Here is an 18,090-nt window from a genome sequence, read left to right on the forward strand (position 1 = left end):
TTCCCCTCTTTGTTGGGTCTGCATTTTCCTTTTCCTTTTCGGGCAGCGGCGGGGACTGCAAGCCACTGCAAAAGCATTTCTGGAAGTTTTGGCCCATATCTATACTGGAGCCGCTGTAGTGGCAGTTAAAGGCACAATTAAAGGCACACGTGGAGAGACACGTTTGAGGTCTCACCCAACCTCGGGGGTGTGGAGTGAGGCTGTAAGGGGTGTGCGTTGGGGTAGACGCTACACCTCCAGGTGCAGCCTTCGAGGTCCATTGACATCTCCTGGGGCTGGTTTAACAGAGACAGAGAAGAAGGGAGAAGAGGCACCTGGACCAACATTAATGTCACCGGTTAAGCACTATTTGAAAGGTCCCCAGGTAGGCGTTACCAAACTAGGGGCAACGCGAAAAGTTAAGCCCAGCTCTAAGGGGTTGGAAAACATTACAATTGCGGATAATATATGCCTAACCAAAAGGAGGGGCCAATCTCGGATAAAGGGAAGTCTGGGAGAGTCTGAGAATTATACGGGAGGTACTGGTGACTCTGGGGGGGAGTGGGAGTGTTTCCCTAGGTTCAAAAGATAAACGTTTTCAGCCAGGGGTGGAGGAAGCCAGTGAGATCTCTCCTTTACCTATGGAGTCACAACTGACCATAGGGGGTATGGAGGCATCAGAACAGGAGTCCCTGGAGAGTCATGAGTCTCAGATGCCTCAAATAAAGAGAGGTTTTTTTTAGGGAGCAGGGAGGATTTCTCGCTCCTACAAGCCCAGTACCTTAGCCCCTACAGAGCCTAGCAATGTGGCTGTTCATGAACTTTTGGTCTCCCTCACAAAGGAGATCCGGGAAAAGTTTGAGATTTCTGAGAGCAACCAAGCTAAGATACAGGAAGCTTGTATGGTCTTGGAGACCAAGATTAACCAATTGACAGATGGGGTTGGTAGGTTGGAGGAGGCCGTGGAAGAACAAGAAGGCCGGGTGTTGGCTAATACTCAAGATATCTTGCAGCTTAAACGTGGGGAGAGAAGTCTACAGGATAAATTAGAGTTTTTGGAGAACAATATGAGAAGAAACAATATTAGGGTTCTAGGAGTCCAGGAGGGGACGGAAGGGGCGGATCTTAAAGGATACATGGTTTCATTGATAAAACACACAATGCCAGGTTTAGCACATTTGAAATTGGAGGAGGATATTCAAAGAATACACCGAGATCCGTTTAAGAAGATCGCGGGTAGGAAATCCCCCAGAAGAATCCTAGTGAACTTTGCTAGTTATTCAATAAAAGAGAAGATCTTGTCCGAGGCCTTGAAGGTGGGAAATTTTGTTAAAGGTGACTGGTCCTTTAGAATACAGTCAGATGTTTCTAGAGTGACCTTGGACAGACATGCTCATGCAAGAGCTCCGGTCCTTGGGTGCAACAGTGCAGTTGAGATTCCCAGCGGCCCTACGGATTATGTGGCAGAATAAAAAACTCATAACATAAGAGACCCAGAGGAGGTTAGGGCCCTAATAGAACAGATGAAGGCGTGGCAATAATGTTACAATAATGGTATGATTGGATATGCTCCGGTGTATGGAGTGCTCTACGGGGTAACTTGTTGTCCCGCTAAAAGAAAGGAGGGTCATGGGTTTGGGGGGGGGGGGGGGGTTTGCGTGGTATGGGGAGTGTGCTGTTTTGGGTGTGGGAGCATTGGGAGGGGGCGGGGGGGGGGGGGGAGGAGTATAAAAATATTTTTTTTAAGTCCTCAGGAGGTCTCTGTTACAGTTGGATAGGGGAAGGGCCCAAGAAGTCTCTCAAGAAGATGGGTAAGCAGGAGGGTTTACTTTGAAAAATCATCTCATGGAATATCAACGGGTTAAGGGTCGAGCGCACAAGAAGGAAGATTCTGGAGTTTCTCAAACAGGCAGGAGAGGATGTGATTATTTTACAGGAGACATCTCTCTCGAGAAGAAGAATGGGACAATGTGCTTAGAAATACACGGAGGATCTCCCGCTGGATAGTGACTAATCAATTGTGCTCAGTTAAAGGCGTCGCTATTCTTTTCAAAGAGAAAAATGCAAGGGGGATGAGGATGGGTGATGTGCAGGTAGATTCAAGGGGTAGATGGGAGGTGTTTTTTTTGGGTTATGGCTTACAATTGCAGGCTACTATGGCCCCAATATGGATGATTCTACCCCGTTTTCAGAACTCTATAAACTTCTTTTACAAACTAAGTATCCGGTTGTGTTAGGAGGGGATTTCAACATACTGTTGAATTTGGATCTGGACAAATCCACCCCCCGGACAATGGTTAATTCCCATAGAAGTAGGTCATTGGTTAAGCAAGCGATGATGGATTTGGGGCTTGTGGATGTTTGGCAGGTCACCTTTCATAATAAGAAATATGGGCACAAGTCTAGAATAGATGTCTTTTTATTGCAAAATAGCCTGCTTGGGAACGCTGCTTACAAAGCTCATGCCCCGGCACACCTCTCAGATCATGCTGCAGTGAAGTTGTATCTTTCTTTTACGATGACAGTCCCTAGGTTTTGGTGTTCAATAAGTCATGCATTATTATTGGATGATTTGGTAATTGAGACATTAAAAAAAGATGCGAGAGTATTCTTTGAGTTGAATCAGGGTTCAGCCAGCTTGCAAATAATATGGGATGCATACAAAGCCTATATAAGGGGCAGACTGATTAGTTTGGCTGCATACAGGCGTAGTGAGGAAAGAGGGAAGTTACGTAATACTGAAACTAGAATGGCAACTTTGCAGGAGTCCATACAGAGTGCACAGAAAACGGAGAATAAGGGCCAATTAAAGATACTCGAGCGGCAATATGAAAAAGCACGTCTGAACTTGGAGTGTTTGTTAGAAAGGCAGGAAAGGAAGAAATGGGAAACTAGTCGGTATGCACATTATAAATACGGAGAAGGATGCAGTAAATTATTAGCTTGGAAAACAAAGTCAGATCGCTCAAAGAAATACATTTCTTCAATAAGGTCAGAGGTTACTGGGCAGATCTGTGCAGAGAGGACTGAAATAGAAGCTGCTTTTGTTTCCTTCTTCCAAACTTTGTATTCGGATGAGCTTCGGAATTCTGAGGAGCAGATTAGGGACTTCCTGACTAATGTTAGATTGCCTGTCTTGGAGAAGTCAGCACAACATTTATGAGAAGGAGAGCTAACTGAGATGGAACTAATTGAAGTTTTTAAGGGATTGAAGAAAGGGAAGGTATCTGGTCCAAATAACCTCCTGAATGAGCTGTATTTGTTACTGAGGGAAAAATTCATCCTGTTTTTTTAAAATCGTTTAACCATATGCTTCTGGAAGGGGCGCATGCACTGAGATCTTGGGCTGAAGCTGTAATTTGTTTGATCTTGAAACCCCGTAAGAATCCAACACAATGTTCTTCTTACCGGCCTATTTCGCTACTTAATTCAGATTATAAGATTTATACAAGCTTGTTATCTAAAAGGTTGGGGAAAGTCATCCCTGGTCTGGTACATCCAGATCAGAAGGGATTTATTAAAGGTAGGCAGCTACAGGAATTCGTGCATGATTTGCTGGCTGCAACAGACTTGGCCTTAGAGGGGAAGCTCCCTCTGGCAAAAAATAACCTTTGACGCGGCTAAGGCATTTGATCAGGTGAACTGGTTATTTTTGCAGGTTGCAATGGAGTTATTTGGATTAGGGAGCACTTTTATTAGAGCAGTTAAAGAGCTATATAGGTCACCAACAGCGAGAATTTTGATTAATGATGTGCTGTCACAGGAAGTAGGCATTGGTAGAGGAACACGTCAGGGTTGCCCTTTATCCCCTTTATTATTTGATTTATATATTGAGCCTCTTGCGATACTGCTAAGAAATAACAGGGAAATTCTCTCCTTCCAGAGTAAGGGATGGGAAAAGAAAGTTGCATTGTATGCAGATGACCTGATGATTTATACTAGAGATCTTTCTTTTTCACTTACCTCAATAAACTCGGTGATAGAAGGTTTTGGCAGAATGGCGGGGTATAATGTTAATGCTGAAAAGACAGATTATGTGTTGGAACATGTTGTATGAATCCCCGTTAAACAGGAGATCAGATACTTAGGAGTTCAGATTACGAAAGATCTGGGTGAGGTAGCAAGGGTAAATTTTGAGAAAGTGCATTTGGAGACTAAGAAACTTCTTAGAGCATGGGTGGCTCTCCCTCTCTCCTTAATAGGTAGATCTAATATTTTGAAGATAACAATTTTGCCAAAATGTATGTTTTTATTTAATACTATCCCTTTGGAATTTAAGTCTAAGTGGTTTATAAAACTGCAGGGAGATTTGTCTACGTTTGTTTGGGCACATAAGGGAATAAGGATATCTTGAAAGAAGCTGTGTAAGAAGAAGGAGTGGGGGGGGGGGGGGGGAATAGCAGCACCAGATTTTTATAAGTATTATCTGGCTTTTCAATTTAAGAATAGTAGAATTCTTTTAAGTAAAAAGTCTTAGTATACTCCTCTGTGGAAAGCTTGGCAGCACACGTGGAGGAAGGGGCCGAGTTTTTTCTGTATAAATTTGGTCATCCAAGGTTTTTTGTTTTTTTTAAAGTTCGACCTAAGATTCCACGGCAGGCCTGCAAGGTTTGGGTACAGATCAGTAACATATTAGGGATAGCCTATTATTCTGGATTAGCCCCAATTTGGGATTCACCAGGTACCCTGGTATGTCTTCTTGATAAGTTATCTATCCCGTTGAAAGTGAGTGGGGTACTATTGTGGGGACAGATTATAGAGGATGTGGAGTTGATTCCTTGGACCACATTTTTTGAGCGAGAGGGGGGGTGTCCATTTCTAAATTTAAATATTATCAGTTGGTTAGCTGGATTAAATCTTAACAAGTAGGGGAAATTGGTAGATCCAGATGGGAGGAGAAATTAACTCACTCAGTGACCTTTACTTAAGGAAATCGCGTTTTGGTATCAAGCCTTGTTGGAGGCAGCTGAGGATCCCCTCCTCCCGCTCCAGAAGTGGCGGGAGGTGTTTCCAACCATTGGCATATCATTGTGGCAAAAGTCATGTTCAAATCTTTGGTTCACTGTTGAATCAGCGGCGATGAGGAGGAACCATCTGTTTACTTTGCATAGAGAATATTGGACTCCAGCCAGGTTGTCCCGCATCGGGAAAACTCAGAAAAACTGTCCATGATGTGATGACCCAAATGCGGATGATATCCATATGTTTTGGAACTGCTCCAGGTTGGGAAATTTCTGGGAAGCTATTCAGAAAGTTTTAAACAAGATATTTGGTGAAGGAAAGACATTGAATCCTCTTTTGGTCCTATTTGGGGTTTGTGATTTGAAAGCCCAAACACAGCAATGTCTTCTGTTTTTATTGATGCTTATTGCCTGGCGGCAAATCTGCTATAAATGGGTATGCTCAACACCTCCCACAGCGCAGGAGTGGCAAAGGTCGGTAGATCGATTGTATAATTTGGACAGAGCTGGGCCTATTAGTAAAAGGGACATTTTCTGGGTGGGATGGGAAAATGTTTGTCAAATTTTCACTTGACTGGTGCTGTTTAATATCAGTTATGAAGTCCAATGATTGCACCTAGTCCCCCTTTCCGTGTATTTCCGTGCTTTGGCACCAGACGGATAGTCGGTACGGGCTTGCCAAGGATGCGGGGGATCCACGGAAGAGAGTGGCAGGTGGAGTGGCCCGTTGATATTGTGGGGTTATACACCTGGGGGTTAACGAGTAGTGGATCCTTCCTTTATTGGCACGGATTAGCGAGATGAGGACAAAAAAAAAAAACTAAAAAAAAAAGCAGTTACAGTATTTATAAAACTATGTTAATAGCACCAACAGCAGATCGTGGCATATACATTATTACAGAGAAATATCCATATGTACACGAACAATCATATACGTTGTACAAATATATAAAAGGAAACATGTAATCAACAGAGGCTCACCTTATTGAAATAAGTGGCAAACCACAAACTACCCAACAGCTGCATCACTGCGCTGATTTGCATAAGCAAATACCCCGACTAACTCATCCATAAAGCTTTGCCTTTTAACTGAGTGTCAGGACACCTAGAGGCAAGGTTTTGGCGTTCTGTGTTTTGAGGTGTGGCATATAGGTCTATTTGAGGTGTTCCCTACTTTTAAAAGTACTGTTGGAGGTCTTGTGGGAGGAGTTCCCAGTCGTGGACTTGTTGCTGCATCCTGTTGAACAGGTTTGCAAAGTGATTGTCTGTCCTTGAGAGATATTGTGCCATTAGGTGAATGTAGTGGTGAACTACCCATTTCCATATTGTTTTTGCAAGATAGGATATTTGTTGAGATCTAATATTGGTCTGAGAAACCAGTCTTTTTTGGGTATTAGGAAATAGAGGGAGTAAGCTCCCATACCCTGGTGTTGTAATGGTACTGATTCTATAGCCCCTTTAAGAAGAAGAGTGTGTCCTACTTCTTTGAGAAGAGCGAGATGTTCTTGTGAGAGTCTAAGTAAGAGGGATGTAGTTGGTGGAGTGGAAGTGAGTTCCAAACAGTAACCAATTTGGATAATGGAAAGTACCCATTGATCTGTGTTAGTTTGAGAGCATTCTGGGTAACAATTTTGTAACCTTCCCCCCTACAGGAGTGGTGTGATGTGGTAGTTTTGTTAGCAAGTCATTGTTTGGTGGTGGATGAGGAGCCTCAAGATGTAGATGGTTTTCCTGTTCCTCTGTCATTGTTCCCCCTGTAGGAACCTCTAAAATAACCTCTGACAGGTGGGCTTTGTTTGAGTAGAAACCTGTTCATTAAATGATGATCAAAAGCCTCTTGAGAATACTGTGCGAAGAAAAGTACCCCTGTATGTATTGGCTTGGAGTGACCCCATAGCTTTAAGCAGTGTGATTGTCTATATTTAGCTTTTCAAGTATGGTATCCACTTGTGAGCCAAATAAATGCTCTTTATCAAAAGGGCATGTTCAACACTGTCTTCTGTAACTCTGGTTTAAAACCTGAGCATATGAGCAAGGAATGTCGTCTAATGACGACTCTGGTGTTAATACTGCGAGCTGCTGTATCAGCAGCATTGAGAGCACATCTAATTGAATTATTTGAAATTGTTAGTCTTTCAGCTAAAATTTCCTCCATGGCGTCCCTGTGAGCTATCGTACCATGATAGTAATGCCTGGGCATTAGCAATCCGCCAGTGATTGGCTGCTTGAGCTGCCATTTTTTAACCTGCCACGTCTAATTTTTAGCTTCATCATAAAATGTCTCTCCTGTTGATTGGCTATTAGCGCTCTTGCGAGCAGTAGAAGCAACAGATAGAGTCTGGAAGGATCTGTGCTTTTATATGTTCTTGGAGACAGAGGTGAAGGTAGGACATTTGGCTGTGTCGGGGATAGATAATGGTCTTGCGGGCTCAGGAAACCTTTTATAGTAGTCCTGCAGCATCCCTTGGAGGTCCTGGAAAAGAGTTAAAGAAACCTCCACGATACTGGCTTGTGACGGATATTACTGGCGATGTTATGTTATGCCCATGACATCTGGGTGAGGGAGAGGAAACACCTTACTTGGGGAAGTGTGTTCCGCCAGAATGAATGATTTTGTTATTTTTATTGACATCGTTATTATACGTGAAATGGGAGTGCCAAATGCAAGGACTTCTAGGTAATTTTGAGGGTTGATCAAGTTATTCTAGTCAACCATGCCGTCGACGGTTGTGTGGATGTCGTCAGTGGAGCCTTCATTGACGATACTTTTGTCGACATGATAGATGCAGAAGATGATGTGGAAAGCGGCAGCGTCGTAGAATTCTTCATCCACGTCACTGTGGTGTTAACGATGAAGTTTTCGACAGAGATAATGGTCACTGAGAATTTTAAAGCTGCTTTAGGTTTTGTCATCAACAGTTCTGAGGGTGAAACTCAGACCTAGCAGTTTGTGAGGAGATTTTTTCTCCTCTCCTTTTTTGAACTGTCTTTGACAGACTCATCACGAGTCCTCTTTTAAGGCCTTCCTAGACTCCTCTGCAGTTCCCTAGTCATGCGAGTTTTCCCTCTTCTGTGACCTTTTCTTTGGAAGCATGAATTGTACTCTCATTTATGTAGAGCTATGTAGTGAAGGTAACTTTCTTTATTGAAAATCTGTCCGGCCTAATTAATAGCGTCTCTATATATGTATAGCCATTCATTCAACAGGGACCATAACTCTCACCCCAGTATCTGAAAGTGCGTGTCTGGTACAATGTATGGGGTGTTCTGGAGGCTATAAGAATTGTAGGGAGGGCGATAAATATGCTCACTTTCACCATTAGGGAGACCAGTAGTCTAGGGCATTGTTTCTGGTCCCGCTCCACTTAGCCAGGATTGCATCAAGGCTACAGTCAAGGAATGTCTTGCGTTCTCAGGGTATTTCTACACCCAGTCCAATCTGACGTACCTTTAATATTCCTTGCAGTCATCCACTTCTCAATACAGGGGTTCTCACCAGCATAAATGGTCAGGACCAGTTATTTCTGTGTGCTGAGCATTCTTCATATTCTATGAAGCCTTCCGGCTGCCTGAGTAATGTCCGTTGAGAGGTGCAGCATATAAAAATAAAATATCCACATACATCAGTCAGGACCAGTTATTTCTGTGTGCCGAGCATTCTTCATATTCTATGAAGCCTTCCGGCTGCCTGAGTAATGTCCGTTGAGAGGTGCAGCATATAAAAATAAAATATCCACATACATCAAGACACTGTCCTCCAGCCGCTGATCGAGACAGAAGCCCCGCGGACCCACCTCTAAAGTGGTCCTTAATCAGCGAGACAGTACCTCAAGGGTCAAAGCAAATAGGAGGGGAGAGACTGGGCATGCCGCTCTCATGCTCAGCCCACGTTTCATAGTCTTCCATTCACTAGGGCCACTGTTGTGGGCTCTGTGTGTAAAAGAAGAAAAAAGACAAAAAAAAGCATTTGCAAAGCAATGGGTCTCACGTTTGCTCGAGTTAAGAGCTATTAGCGTTGTAAATTTCTAACCGGACTTTTCTTGCCACATAAAATGAAAAGTAAAACAGTTGCCATAACCAAGCAGATTCAAAGCGCTACAACCACCATGAGCATTAGCGCGAAGGAGAGACACAAAGGAAAAAGAAGTTCACTCGTAGTCAAACGTATCGTCAAACGTGCAATTATCTATGTAACAGGGTCGATGGCCAAAGCGGTAACAAAATTGCCCCAAGGAGGGACGAAGTACTTACCAATATAAAAAAGGATTTTTAAAAGGCAAGCCCATGAACGAGTGATAGTGATGGGTGTGTGGTGGACATGGTCAAAAGCCTATAGCTAGATTACAAGTCAGAGCGCTTGCGTGCTCGACCTAAAAATGGCTTATCTAGGCATTAATCCCAAAACTTTCCAGAAATCAGAACAGGAAGCCAGAATAAAAAAACTTAATCAAACGCCTTGAAGCTACAGAAGATCATCCAAAGTGCTGCTATCTCTTTGACCTGTTGCATCCATTTGTGGAACATATGTGTATAAAACCAGACTGGTCAGGGTGGAGGAGAGCAGTCCATTTCAAGCAATCTGTTGACCATCTGGTAGGATTCTAGTCAATTGGATCAATGGATAGGAGGAGACAATGGCTTCCCACATTATGATGAATCATAGGTACAGCAGTAATTTCCAAAGCTCTATGGCCAACGTACATGTGCTGCTAGCTGATTGAACATTTCTCCTCAAAAGCATTAGGCTCCAATATATTTATTTCCTGTAGGTGTGAGACTGTCAAGGACCTTCATGAGAGATGTCCTCCTCAAGGCGTACACAACATTCCTTAGTCAGACTAGGGATGTTAAATCTGTCAAAGACAGCCGTCTTCACTTTTGACCTATTTACCCTGCAACAGCCAGAAATAGCTCCTAACAGTAATCCACAGTAGCTTGTGCAATTTCTCCATCTGCGGTGACGGCAGTTGGCAACCTGAGAAAAACTATGTGGTGCGCTTTAGACAATTCCATCATCCTGCCATGGTATTCCTTTCAAGCCAGTTCACACCTATAATATCCACGTTGAAGGTGGGCTGGAAAGGGTTGCACTCTCTGGACAAAAATTATCTTCTAGAATCTGTAGTTTCTCCTTGTGATTTCCTTTTTACCTATGTTCTAGCATGGACCTTTTCTGAGCGATCTTATATACCTCCCACAACGTTATTCTGACTGGGTCAACACTGTTCTCTTGCAAGTAGTTTTAGTGGTCTCTATCACACCAGATTCTGTTTCGTGGTCTTGCATTTCCAAATCATTTATTCAAATGGTTCTATGCCACCTCTCACTAGATCCCATTCTCAACAGGAACAGAGGTGGGGAGAGGCTGTTATAATTGTCTTCTAGGGAGCTGTAGGTTTGAAAGGTCTTCCCACTTTAGAGTTGCTTGTATTCCACCACTGTATTTCTTTTTGTACCATGTCTAGGGTACAAAGGGGATGCAGCAAGCCTATTTAAAAATGTACTTACCTAAACGTTTTTTCTCTGATGCCTAAACATATATAAAGATACCTGCTATTTTTATAAACTGGTGTATATCTCCTTTTTGAGTCGTGTCTCATTTATTGACTATTGTGTGTATTTGTGGATGTATTGCACTCTGTAGTAAGCCTAAGGTTGCTTGACCACACTACCTCCAAACAGCATTTTGGGACTGCATAGCAAGCCCCTATCCATTCAATTGGGGAACCCCTGGACTCTTTACTTTGTTTATCTAGTTACTGATAATCCACATAAAGAGCCAGCTTCCTACATTTTTTCTCAAACCAACACTGAAAGTAACAAAGAAAAAAAAACAAAGATTTAAAAAAAAAAAAAACACACACACACACACACAAAAGCTAGTCACTATTGGCATCTCAGCATTCATCAAACGATGAAAATGTGACCAGTGATTGAAAGTAAGTATGGATTTTTTTGTGACCTTTCTTTACAAGACCTCAGTAAGAAAACGAAGGTTGGGGATGAGCTAGAGTGATTAAGCTATTTAAATGGGGTCTATGCTTCCTCAGACAGTCTATATATACAGAATAGGTAGCCAATAACAATCCTGATGGGTAGCTAGATTAATGTTGTACAATTCTTGAGGACTGCTGCCAATCAGGGTTAGAATGGTAGATAACAGTCTTCGATTGAACCCCAGAAGGGAAAAATGAGAAGAGTTCATTAACAGAGAAGTCTGATGGCAGGCTTAAGTCAGAAAGACATTATAGGGGAAGTAAGAGTACTGGTTAAGAGTTTTCCAGATACTACATCTCATTCCAGCATACCAGTTTCGGCATGGGGATGAAATTCAGATTAACGGAGCCACGGGTAAACAATGGTTAGGCACAGAATACTGATAACCCTAAATTTGTGCATGGGATGTATGTTTGTCGTGCCACTTTACATTAATTAAAGTTATATGCTTGTCACTCTCACGCTGTGCAGAAAATATATGATCATAGCGCCCACATATTGCATCCTTCCCTGACCCATTAACAGGATTACAAACTCTTCCTGATTATAGCAAACACCAAATAAATGCCTAAAGACGATCTACTTAGGCCCCTCAAAATCATTTCATGCATAAAAGTTGAGCATACATGGCATGTATGGGACACAATTAAGGTGGGCATTTCCATGCACGACTTGAGAGTAATGATACAGGCATAGTGTGCTCCATTCGTACATAGAAATTGTTGGTCATGCTCATATTGTGTACGAGATAGGACTGAAATACCCACACATACAAGGGATATGCTTATGTACTGTATGTTTCAGATTCTGCATCATAAGAATCACCACTGAAATCATAATGGCTCCCCGGCTGGTTTATCTTGTGCATTTGAGACAGCAGCTATCCCATTGTACTGCAAAAAAGAAACTGCACTGCACTGCCAGCACAAAGCATCATGGGTTGAGGAAGCGTCCCTAATGACAAAGTTGTTTATTTTCACAGCTTTACTATCTAAGCCGATCAAGCTGTAATTATCATCAATAGTAGGCAGATTTATATCATTTGTACACAATACGCTGCAATGCAGTACTGTAACAATCTTCTGGCATTCTAACAGTCGACATTTTGGAAAAATATTTCACTGGATACGATTCTGTGGGAGCTGCTCATTCTTTTGACATAAAGGACAATGGCATCTTGTTTTCATAATTCTGTGGACAAATATTTAACATGAAGCCTTCCGGGGTCAATGTATGTAGCGGGATATTTTTCTATAGTTTATGGTTATCAATGAAAAAATAAATGATGCAGATTTGGGTTTCCATTTGCATCTTCCTTCTACAAACAGTTTGTGATCTTCGAAAAAGGAAATTTGGAAGCTGTGTGGGTGTAAAGGAGCTGCTGTTTGATTAAGTTAATGTCGGAAGGACACTCTGGGTTTGGATTGAGAGAGGAAAGAAAAATGTGTTTGCGCTGATTAACAGGTAGGCAAGTTACACCAGGAGTAATTTTTTTTTTTTTTTTTTTAACTATTTAAAAAAAAAAAAAACAACACCTGTCTAATTTGGTACGCATCTCGTTGGCGGAGGAACTCTTTGTTCTGACTTTTAAAAAACAAACATAGCTGTAGGCCTGCAGTTATTGTCTCTGGATCATTCCACTCTAAAAATGCAGATGACCAAGTCTCTTGGGACTGGTGTCAGGGTTTATCCGGATGTCTACTTTTGTACCTATGGCATCTAGACTGATTTTGATACTGAAAGAGAGTTCTCAAGTTTACTTCTAGATCCCAATGCCAACCATGTGGAAAACAAACCTGATTTTTGCTTCACAACAGGACTGAAACAAGATACCAGGTCTCCATCTTTTCCATTTCTCAAATGCACACAACCATAGGCTGTAGATCAACACTGTTTGTTCCATAAGGGCACAGAGTACACATTGCCCAAGTCAGTCTTTCACTTACACTGCCCACCCACAAAAGGCCCGCAAACGCTGGCTACTAAGAGCAACCAATATCTGTTCTCCAGCAGTTGCCAAAAACACTGTTCTCAGTTCACCAATAGTGCCCTCTTACCCTTCCCTTACCCATTACCCATTACTGAGAACTACCCCTCCCACAACACACTAATCACCTCCCATTTATTTACCCCACTATAGAGAAGCAGCAACTCACCCTGGCAGGATTTGCCAGCTTGGCAGTGGGTCATGTGATTGAGGACATTCTTCATGGTGCGGCAGTGTGGGAGGTTGCACTGCCGCACTTCCCCATTGGCCTGCTCACGTCGCTGACACTTGTGTGCATGAAGCAAGAGCACAAGCTGCTGCTGGATGAGTTTGCGCTTCTCTGGGTCGGCAGTAGGTGCTCCGGAGCCCATGCCAGGAGGGGCAGCAGAAACCATGCCAGCCTGCTGGACCTGAGAAGACTGCTGCTGGGCCTGCAGTGTGGAGAAAGAAGATTATGAACAAGAGATCTATGATACACTATCACTTCTGCATCCCATCCATGCTAGAAGACAGTCAATAAAAGGAAATCAGTAACAAAGTAGATTATGGAATCACTGTGAGTGGTGCTAGATATCCCATAAGAGTGCTCCTGAAGATGTCCTTTGCAAAACCTGCTGGAACCAGATTAAGTGTCCTGCTGTGAAAATCAGATCCTGGTAGAAAGCAACTCCTGCTGGTAAGCCCTGAAACTGCCATGTGTAGGAAGAGCACATGACTGCTTCTTAACAAGTCTGCTACAAAGCACAGCCCTAGATGAAGGAGCTAACTTTAGATTTCAGCAGTGGAGGTGTTTAGATAAACAAGTCAACAGGAACACTCAGCATTGTACTCACCATGGTAGCCAGGCCCGTTCCAGGGACATTTTTCTTGTCCATGTTGAACTGCGGTAAGTTGTTCTGCAAGCCAGCCTTGCTCTGCATCTGTGGCCCCAGTGAACCCGGTCCCATCTGTGGCCCTGATGCCTGGCTGTACTGAGAGCCATAGGGGTTGGGAGCGTTGACCATTCCCATCTGAAAAAAAGAGAAATTGAGGCTCAGACATAGCTACGGATGTTAGGCACAAATGCCTTCTGAAAATCAAAAACTTAAGGGAAAGCTTCACAGAGAAAGCACCCAAAGAGCTCAGAATCTGGAGGATGGCTAAGAAGGCACCCCCAGAAGTTTTACAGCAGTACCTCATTGCGGACCTAAAAAAACATGCTTTCATTTTCCAGAACTGCTGCCAATGGTCCTCAGGTCTTACTAACAATCTTATCCCAGAAGATTCAAAGCCACACAACCCAATTTTTCCGCACTTACATAAATTCCCTACGCCTGCACAAATCAACAAAATAATGTCACAATCAAAGATTTCTAACTGCCCTTCAGAAGCAGAAAAGACAAAAAAAAAGCATTCTCTACTTGATGCTGTAAGAACAACTAGTTTAAACCGTCCTTAAACAGAAAGCCCACTCTGTCACGCTGCCCAAAAGAAGGAATGCAATAGGCTAGAGTTCACTGCTATTCTGCTCTATACCAGACAAAATGGACTGTCATACAGAGATGGGACATGTAGCAGAGTAGACAGCCGGAGGTGCGGCAAGGAGTTGAACATTAGCGCGTGTCTATGGGTGCAGTGGCAGGAGGATGAGGAGATGGTCATGCACGAGTCAAGAGCCCAAAAATACTGTAAAAGGGAAGAAGGGTTCTGAGGCACTGAGCAGGAGATGCCTCCATTAGGCGCTATGCTAAATGTGGGTGATCCTCTCAGGATCTTCCAGGTGGGGAGCCATATTGTGCTATACTGAAAGCCAGGGACATAAGTAACCTGTAATTCTCTTGGGTCAGTTACCAGGAAAATAAAAATATGTGGATAATTAAATAAGAGGATCTAAAATTATGGTGGCAAAGGGGAAATGGAACAAGGATTATGTGACAAGGACAATGCTAAGTAGAAAGTACACCATTAAGGGAAAAAAGGGGTAGGGAGGTAAAATAGGGATATGAAATCTCAAGATTGGCCAACAGACTTTTTAGGCCATACAGATAAATAAAAAATTAATAATTAAAAAAAAAAAATCAGCCACTAGAATAAAGCAAACCGAACCAACAGCACTACAGCTATAGGCACAGACTCTGTGCAGGAGAACTGGACCATTGAAAGGTCAGTAAGAGACTCAGGAGCAGTGCAGGGGGTAGACCACATAACCAGCAGTTCTAGAAGCACTGGGCCTGGGTTGCAGAATGTTTATGTGGCAAGAGTAGCGTGACGGACTGACTAACTCGGTAGCTGTGCAGATGGTAATGTATCCAATAACTTCTGAAAAAGGCAGAAGGACTGGGGCACAGTTAACTCATGGAGGGTCCCTTGTAGGCATTATGCATTATAAAAGAGGTTTGCCATTTTTTCCAACTGCACTGGGCCTGGGAACATGCAGATGGCAAGGGAGGGCCATGTAGAGAGAACAATTGATGCAGGGCTAGTCAGTCCCTGCTTGGACGAAGATCAGCAGGAGCAGTGCACCAAAACGTGTCTATCATCCACGCAAACTTCTTCACTCCTCCCACTGCTTTCAGAATCCTGACACAAAATCCTACACCCATCCACAGACAAGACTACACAACACAACAGTACACTACATAATACAACACATTCGACCTACTTCTGAACTCCTCCAGTGCCAATCCTGCTCAACAACAAACAAACCACAACGTACAGTCAAACACCAGGCTATCATCCAGCCCAGGCACACTTCTGCTCTCCACACACCTGACAGGCTTCTGAAGCACTGTCACGGCAGACTGACACACCCACTGGCCCCTCCACACCCAGCTTCCTATCACACAGCAGGTAACAGAGCTAGTCCTCTGGCACATGCCTACTCTCTACACACCACCCACCGTGCTCTATCGAACAGTGAGCTATTAACGCCAAGCACATCCTTCACACACAACTTTCAAACCAAAAGATCCCAAACCTCTGTCAGTCTCACTCCTTGTCGCTACACACAACCTGCAGCCCCTTAAGCAAGCTACGGAGTGTCACATCTTTTAGGAACATGCATTATGGACAAATATCCACCGTATGAAATAATAGCCCATGGCCCCGAAACACCACCTTAGCGCACAAACTACAAATTTATATCAAAAAGCAGGGAATAAAAACTTAACGGGCATTTCCTCATCAAGGCAGGGTTGTACACATACCTGTACACCTTAAGGCTTGTGGGAAGATATGACCCATTACACCCCGTGTCTAAATATCCCCCTCCTACTTAAAGCTATTCATTAGAGCCAGAGGATGAATAAAACAGCGGAAGCCCGTTTGTGAAACGTATAAACACATGAAATGAGGCATGCTGAAACTGACAAGTTCCTATACAATGTGTGCATGCATCATGAAACACATTCTTTATTAAATGCAGCAGGGCGTACAAAAAACAGGAGGAAAACACGCACAAGGTTATGAAGCACTGCAAAAGGTACTATCAAGAGGCATGTAGCAAATACAAAGTTACCTGTTCGCATATGTCTTTCCCACCATTACCGCTCACCCCCTAGGTCATTCACAAGATGAAGTAGGAACCTTACGTCTCATACTCATAGCCCTAGTTTGGCCAAGGCCGTTTAGGTTCATCTGGCTTCTTAGTCTATCTCAGTGCTTGCATATTCAGTTACAACCATTGGAGGATCTTCTATTGATAAACGAGGAGCAATATGTACATCCAAAGATTCGCTCTGTCAAATTGTCAGCTTCGCTCCTCACGACAATGAGTTCAGGACTCCAACACTTACTGAGGATTGCAAATCGACTCTCCAAAATGCTCATGCTGCATCCACAAATAAATGTTACTGTGCAAAACGGAAGAGGATTTGCTCCTGGCATGGCTCGCAGTCATCTCCACGTCTCTGATCTACTCTAGAGCATGTACTTCCATATCTGCTACAGCTAGCGAAATCAGGACTTAGTCCATCTGGCTGCTTTATCCAGATTTAGGAGACGTTCAGGAAAACTGTCATGATAGTCCAACATGCTGGTGAAATAGTTCAGGAAGCGTCAATTTCGCGTTTATCCTCCAGTAAAGCCTCCTCCTGTGGTATGGCAGCTAAACACAGTCTTAGCTCATGAGAGCTCCCTTTGAACAAATCTGTAAGATTAACGTGAAATATCTCCCTTTGAAAGTAGTTTGCCTCCGTGGGGAAAATGTGAAATCCAAACCTTAACAAGTCAAGAACCATATTTACAATTTCGGGACGATAGTCATTCTTCGAACTAACCCTAAACTCATCCCGAAATAGCCAACATCTTTCCATCTAAATGAGCCCATCATTTTGCCAATATTCTTCAGTAAAGCATCTTTGCCAGAGGAGAGAGCCTTGCATTCTCTTCACGTCAGACTGTCTCAAGTTCTACCTCTAGAGAACTAAAACTCAAAAAATGCTGGCCAACTCTTGATTTCTTGTGCATCTCCAAGGAAAAGACAAGTTCTGTCACAAGCAGGTATTGCTCGTTAGGTGTCTGCAACCATCACTTTCTGTCACGAGAAAGCAGGCAGACCGTGGTCTATGAAGTTGAAGGTGCATTCTGCAGGGCAGGTTGTTGCTTCTACATCCCTAGTATGGTTGCCTCACATTTGCAGGGCTTCGACGAGGGTTAATGCCCTCACCTTCATGAAACACTACTGCCTTGATTCCTGGCAAAAAGCAGATGTGGCGGTTGGACAGCTAGCGCAAAGGCGTCCGTTTATATAAGTTATGCAACAATTAGTTTTCTTCATATGCTTTTTTTGTATGATCTCTATCACTCTTACCTTTCTTGCAGCTTTGGCAGGTAATGATTTGAGTATCCTTGCGCTGAATTCACAATTAAGAGTTTAACAGTACTGTATTTCTTTATCGTGATGGGATGGTTTGCCTTACCCGCCTTCGTGGTTCACTTGGTGTACTGCTTACTGGTCTGATTCAAGCATGTGCATCCATGAAGATGCAATACTGGAGAAAAAAAACATATTACTTACCAGTACACTGTGGTTCTCCAGTATTGATATCTTTCATAGATTCTCATGCGACCCTCCCTCCTCTCTGTTAAGGCTCACCAATTACATACCTCAATTTTTTTCTGAGTATTACACTTGTTCTCGAAATCTGAGGGATGGTGGCTCTGCATGGGATGAGTGGTTCAAGATCT

The 18,090-nt window shown here is 43.1% G+C and overlaps 1 protein-coding gene across 7 annotated transcripts in view; it reads right to left on the reverse strand.

Moving 5' to 3' along the window:
- EP300 (E1A binding protein p300) overlaps window positions 1-18,090 on the reverse strand; it is a 498,766-nt gene that overhangs the window by 402,934 nt on the left and 77,742 nt on the right. For all 7 annotated transcript variants that reach the window (XM_069231138.1, XM_069231137.1, XM_069231136.1 and 4 more), the window contains exons 3-4: window positions 13,758-13,934; window positions 13,094-13,355 (exon numbers count right to left, since the gene is read on the reverse strand). In XM_069231138.1, the coding sequence (XP_069087239.1) occupies window positions 13,094-13,355; window positions 13,758-13,934 (439 nt within the window). The remainder of the gene's footprint in view (window positions 1-13,093; window positions 13,356-13,757; window positions 13,935-18,090) is intronic.

Source organism: Pleurodeles waltl, chromosome 4_2 (genome assembly GCF_031143425.1).
Source record: "Pleurodeles waltl isolate 20211129_DDA chromosome 4_2, aPleWal1.hap1.20221129, whole genome shotgun sequence".
Lineage (NCBI taxonomy): Eukaryota > Metazoa > Chordata > Amphibia > Caudata > Salamandridae > Pleurodeles > Pleurodeles waltl.